This window comes from Entamoeba invadens (assembly GCF_000330505.1).
Source record: "Entamoeba invadens IP1 unplaced genomic scaffold scaff_1105074724366, whole genome shotgun sequence".
Classification (NCBI taxonomy): Eukaryota; Evosea; order Mastigamoebida; family Endamoebidae; genus Entamoeba; species Entamoeba invadens.
In genome coordinates, this window is record NW_004191702.1 from 27286 (window position 1) to 33406 (window position 6121).

Here is a 6121-nt window from a genome sequence, read left to right on the forward strand (position 1 = left end):
TGATAGTAATTTTATGGGTTGTCTTATAACTATAACAAATTTTTATTATAAATTTTAATATATAATAGAGAATGTTCAATCATTATTTTGTATTGATATAAATTTAAAAATGTTAGTTATAAAAAATGCGATATTATAGTACTTCATAAAGGTATTAAAGACTCATCAAAAATAATAAAACTTGAATCAACGCGATTTCAAAATCAAACAAAAACACTGTTTTTATCGAATTTATTTTATAAATAAAAAAAGAAAGTTTTTTTTAAAAAAAAATCAAAAAGAATTATGGTGTGACTTTTTCTTAATGTGGCTTTCTCCCCACTTTTTAGTATAATCAATTAAAAACCCTTATAATTGTGTATGATATCGTTTTCCTCTTCTACAATCTCAAAATCCAGCATAATGTAGTGGATGTGCAAATTAACACATTAAATTGCATCTCAAAAAATGTCTTATCAAAGGTGCTTGACAAAGACAATATTCATAAAATTGTTTATTTTTTAATCCACATCCCAGTTGGTCGAATTTAAATTGATGTGGTGTGCAACACATAGGTGGTGGAAATTGTTTGTTAAAGATTTGGTTCATCATTTTCCATTTTCTCATTCTTGTCATTCGTAGTCCCTTTTTCCATTGGACATTTTTTACAGCTTTTTAATATTTGTTGAACGTTTAATTGTGTCCTTCGTCAATGTCTATAAAAAGAGACAAATTATTTTCAAATGTGTATTTTATGTATTTGTCAAGTAAAGTCTTTTGTTCTGAAGACAAAGTCTTATTGAACTCAGCAACGTTTGTTTCAAGCTTTTTGTTTTTAATGCGCTTTTTCGACCAATCGTTTATTATTGTATTGTTTGTGGTGTTCACATTTTTTTATTTTGTTTTCTCTGAATTTGTTCGATCGATAATTTGTTTAAATAAACTTTCAATACGATTTTTGTCATAGCGATCCTCTTTTATTTAAAATTGTTCAATAGAAATCTCGTTTCTTATTTGTTTTATTGAAATTTTAAAACAATGATGTTTTACTTGAAATGAGTTTTAAATTATGGAGTTTTATTTGAAGTTTAAAACTTAAATTAAATTTTAAATTGCTGAATATAAATGATATATTAATAACTATTCAATACTTAAACACTGTATATACAAAAATACAAACCATAGTAATAATGAAGTAATTAACACATTTTTTGTTAATATGTTTATAATAAATGTTATTATATTTGAATACAGATTATTCAATAAAGTTAATTATATCAAGCAAAAGCTTTTGTTCTTGTGTTTTTGAATGTTTATAATATGTTCACATCGAAGATTAATACGAGGCAAACAAAATTGATATTATGGTTAAATATTGATATATTAGCAACTTTAAATTATTATTCTGATATACACACATAAAATTGGTTAATAAACAATTAAAGATTACCAAAATAAAAACAATATAATACAATTAATTTATTGTTAATTGTTTTTTTTATTTTACAACAATTGCTATTCAAAAATTAGTAAGTAATATTAACTTTTAGTTGTTATTTTGTGTTAAATATAAAACCAACTCACTTTTGATTTTGTTTAATGTAATTATTAAATAACAAACATGGTGTTAGAATGAGTTGCAATATTTTATTTCAGTAATTTCATCAAGTCTGCCAAAACAACTAAACAATATATATTTAGCAAGTTAAGTTTGATTAGTCCAACAAACTAATAAATATAGTACATAGTAGTGTTTAAAAAATCAGAATTGAAATTTTCAAGAAAGACGTAAAATTCAGTACATGTTGCTTTTTCAAAAGAAGGTGTTTTAAGAAAAATAATAATATATATAAAGTCTTCTTTGCACTTCAAAATCATATGTTCTCTCTTCTTTTGATAGCACTCGCATCCGCGAGTATGAACTTTGACAAGTGGGCTGCTTCAAACCACAAGGCGTATGCCAACAAGGCCGAGTACCTTTACAGACTGGCCGTTTATCTCGACAACAAGCGCTTTGTTGAGAACACCGCCAACACTGAATTAAATGTTTTTGCTGATCAGACTCACGAAGAATTTATTAAGACTCACTTAGGGATGTCATACAAAGTTCCTGAAGTTATTAATGAGAAACGCTCAGTTAAATCTGCTCCCGAATCCGTTGATTGGAGATCCATTATGAATCCAGCTAAAGATCAAGCCCAGTGTGGCAGTTGCTGGACGTTCTGTACGACTGCTGTGATGGAGGGAAGAGTTAATAAGGATCTTGGAAAGCTTTATTCATACTCCGAACAACAATTGATAGACTGTGATACTACAGACAATGGCTGCTCTGGGGGACATCCAGACAACTCGTTCACTTTTATTAAGAATAACAAAGGTATCACTTTGGAAGCTTCATACCCATATAAGGCCGCTGATGGGACTTGCAACACTGCTGTCAAAAACGTCGCCACAGTCGCTGGACATAAAAGAGTCACTGACGGTAATGAAGCTGGCCTTCAAGAAATCACCGCGACTTACGGCCCTATTGCTGTGGGTATGGACGCCTCTCGTGCATCATTCCAATTGTACAAGAAGGGGACTATTTATAACGACGCAAACTGCAAAAGAATTGTTATGGACCACTGCGTCACTCTTGTTGGATATGGAAAGAACACCGACGGAGAATACTGGATCATTAGAAACTCATGGGGAACTTCATGGGGTGACGAAGGATACTTCTTGTTGGCTAGAAACCAGAACAACAGATGTGGCATTGGAAGAGACTCAACTTATCCAACTTCAGTCTCTTTGATTTAAAAATTTTATTAAATCAACTTTTTGCTTTATCACTTCGGTTCAGTTTTAGATGGTATAAAATTATTATTTAACTTTTTATTCACTTAAAATGTTTTTTTTGCATTTGACATGTTTTGAAAACAATTCAGTCAAAAGCGTCTATTTGTCGTAAATGATTAAATTTTGTAGATAATTCTATTTAATATTCAAATTTATTTGTTATTAAATTTTAGTTTTAATTTAACCAAAATTACAGATTCAAAAACAAAATATTTAATTGTCATAAACCCAATAATTGGCCAGTTGTGCGACAATTAAGCAATTTCTGCAATTATATTTATGAAGAATAGATGCCTTTGCCAGTATATTTTTGATGTTTTATATTTTTGTGTAATAATATGAATATTACAAACTTTTTGCAAAAACATAATATTGAATACACTCTGGATATCCAGATTTTTAAATTGGTTAAATACAGCACCGAAATTTGAATGTATTTTTATTTAAAACACACTGAAAGTGTTATTGTAATCAACAAACAATTTTCACGACTTGATCTAAAGACAGACATGATCGACCAAAAAAATTATAATGTTAAATTGATTTTTTTCGAACAAATAAAAAAATTGGACGATCTGACCGACCTTCCAATTTTATTCAAGAAATGACATTAACTGAATTAAAAACGTTTTCAGCTTGACTTTAAAAATGAAATTGTTACGCAATTTAAATATAAAATTGTCAAAGTACTAGAAGTTCAAAATTTTGAAATAAGACTTTAAAATTAAAATTTTAAAAAATTACATTAAAAGTATTGAATTGATGGAGATGTTATTATATTCAGTTGACCAGACTAATTTATTAAAAAAAATATATATATAAATCAAAAAAGTTTATGTAATTTATATTAACATTTTTAAATCAATGGATGTGCAGATAATTATATTCAATTTAAATAAAAATTGAGTGAAGAAAAGTGCTTTAAAATGGTGTAAAAACATTGTTTGTATAACAATAGCCAATAGATCAACGATTTTTGATTATAAAATAATATCAATTAAAATTGATATATGGGAAAAAACTATAATTACAAACCACTATTATTATATTGTTATATTTTGTGTTCATGTTTTCACTTAACCCCTTTATTTTTCAAAAATCTTAAAAATCGTCATTAAATTAGTTAAAATCACAATAAATATTTTATATTTAAAAACTAAGTTTATAGACAATAATTTTAAGCCTACTCTTATAATATAAAAAATAGATTACCATTGTCGGTTGTTTCGGTTTTACATGAGATATGTTATAAACTTTAGGGGTTTATGACATTAGGTTGAATACTTAGCATTACATTTAAAATGTATTTATTTAATTTACATATTCAAAAAATATAACTGTTTCTTTTAATATCTACAAGAAATGTTTTTCGCATTATATGTATTATTTAAATAAAAAATAGCAGAATTAATGAAACCACTGAAAAAACCAGAGACTAGACTGATTATAGCTATTGCATATTTAGCGGTTTTTATACAAGAAAACGGGCAAAGATATGAATAAATTTATATTTTTTTATTATTTGGTCTTAAAAACGGGTATTTTTCGGGATGAAAAAATTGAATGTGTTGTATAAGGTATGAATAAACGATCGCCTGATGTGATCTAGAATCGTAAGTTTATTATTATAAATTATTGTTTTATTATAAAATATTATTCTTTTGTTTAACCTTGTTTAACTTCAACACCACCATTCAATTAACCAATCATTCAAGTTTTTTAAAGAACCAATAAATTATTTTTTATTCACTCGGTTAATTCATTAAGTCATATTTCGTTAAGCATTAAAAACAACTTACGAAAATATAATAAAATAAAGAATAAACAAACAATTAAAACATTGGGCATTCAGTAAATGATTGATAATTATTAAATGTATTAAACAACGGAAGATAAATCATTATAAAGAACAAACTTTACCTTGGCTCGGCTGGGCATTTACAAATGAGACAACTTAAATGATTAATTAAAAGTTTCAAAGTTTATAGTTTATTCTATTTTATTTAAAAAACATTGTGTTTATTAATAGTTATTCCCTGGTAAAAAAATAAACCAATATATTATTTAAAACCTTGATTATTTATTTATTTTTTGACAATGAAACTTTAAACCATAAATAAAACAGCTTAATTTGGTCTGGTCTCTGGTTTTTCCTCGATCTGTAATACAAAAAATACAATAAAACAATAAAAATGTTTGATGATTATCATTTAATTATTATGTGTTAATTAAGTCTCATTCATCTAAATTTATTGTTTTGAAAAATAATGATAGTTAAATAAACATCATTTTTTATTTTTTTTCAAAACGTTATAAATATGTTCATTATTTAAACATATAAAAAAATAAAAATTCATAAATTATGGGTTTAAATTGTTTTTTTTAATTACAAAAAAAACTATTTAATTTTTTATTAGTGTTTTTATAATACAAAAAATAGAACAACAAAACAAATTGATTTACAATCAATAAAATAAAATTGTTGTGTGTTATTATGTTATTATTTTGTTTTATCTGATATTAATTATTTTTCTTTTAAAATAATATTGTTATTTAATAGACAACAATTATTTATATTGAAGAATAAAAAATAAACATATCAAGTCAATAGATTGTTTTGAATTTTTTTATTATTTTAAATAATCAATAAAAGGTTTCTAATGACCATTGTTTTTTAACACTTTTATTTTAGTATTATATATAAAAAATATAATAAAAAATATAGTTTATAATTTTTAAATTTGTAAAAGACAAGTTATTTCACAATAAAACAATTATTACTTAATACTTTTATTTTTTATTTGTTAACAATTAAATACAAACATTGACCATATTACGTGTTATTAACATCAACATGAATATTAATTATTTATTCCCTAATTTTTCGTTTACAATTTAAAAATCCCGATAAAGTCCATCAATTTCCCCCAAAATAACATCAAAACAAAAAAGTGACCTTTATGTTCTTAACAAAAATCGATTTTATTTTTTCCATTAATTCAAATAAAGTTCACATCACAAAAAACTTATAAATTAAATGAACGAGTACACTCCACTTTTCCAAGATAAACTTGAAGTCAAATATGTTCCAGATTCAAAAAATGAGTCTCTTCATACACTAACTGTTGTTTGGTCTCCTTCGGACATTCCCCTCTCTAAAATATGTATATCATTATACGTCCATCGACGTAAAGACGATTACAATTATTATCAAAGCTTTGTTGTTTCCCCAACACAAACAACTTATGAATTCAAATATTTGATTAGTGGACTTTACGACATCAGAGTGTGTGAATACAAATAC

The 6121-nt window shown here is 25.5% G+C and overlaps 2 protein-coding genes across 2 annotated transcripts; both read left to right on the forward strand.

Moving 5' to 3' along the window:
• Positions 1-1857: 1857 nt before the first annotated feature.
• EIN_139080 (cysteine proteinase ACP1 precursor, putative) lies at positions 1858-2778 on the forward strand (the record flags this gene model as incomplete). Its single annotated transcript, XM_004183419.1, has 1 exon — positions 1858-2778. One exon carries the CDS (start codon positions 1858-1860, stop codon positions 2776-2778), a length of 921 nt encoding a protein of 306 aa, XP_004183467.1.
• Positions 2779-5854: 3076 nt separating this feature from the next.
• On the forward strand, positions 5855-6119 carry EIN_139090 (hypothetical protein; the record flags this gene model as incomplete). The annotated part of the gene is made up of 1 exon (XM_004183420.1): positions 5855-6119. A coding segment is annotated over one exon (265 nt), but the record flags the coding sequence as incomplete, so codon positions are not given.
• Between the last annotated feature and the right edge of the window lie 2 nt (positions 6120-6121).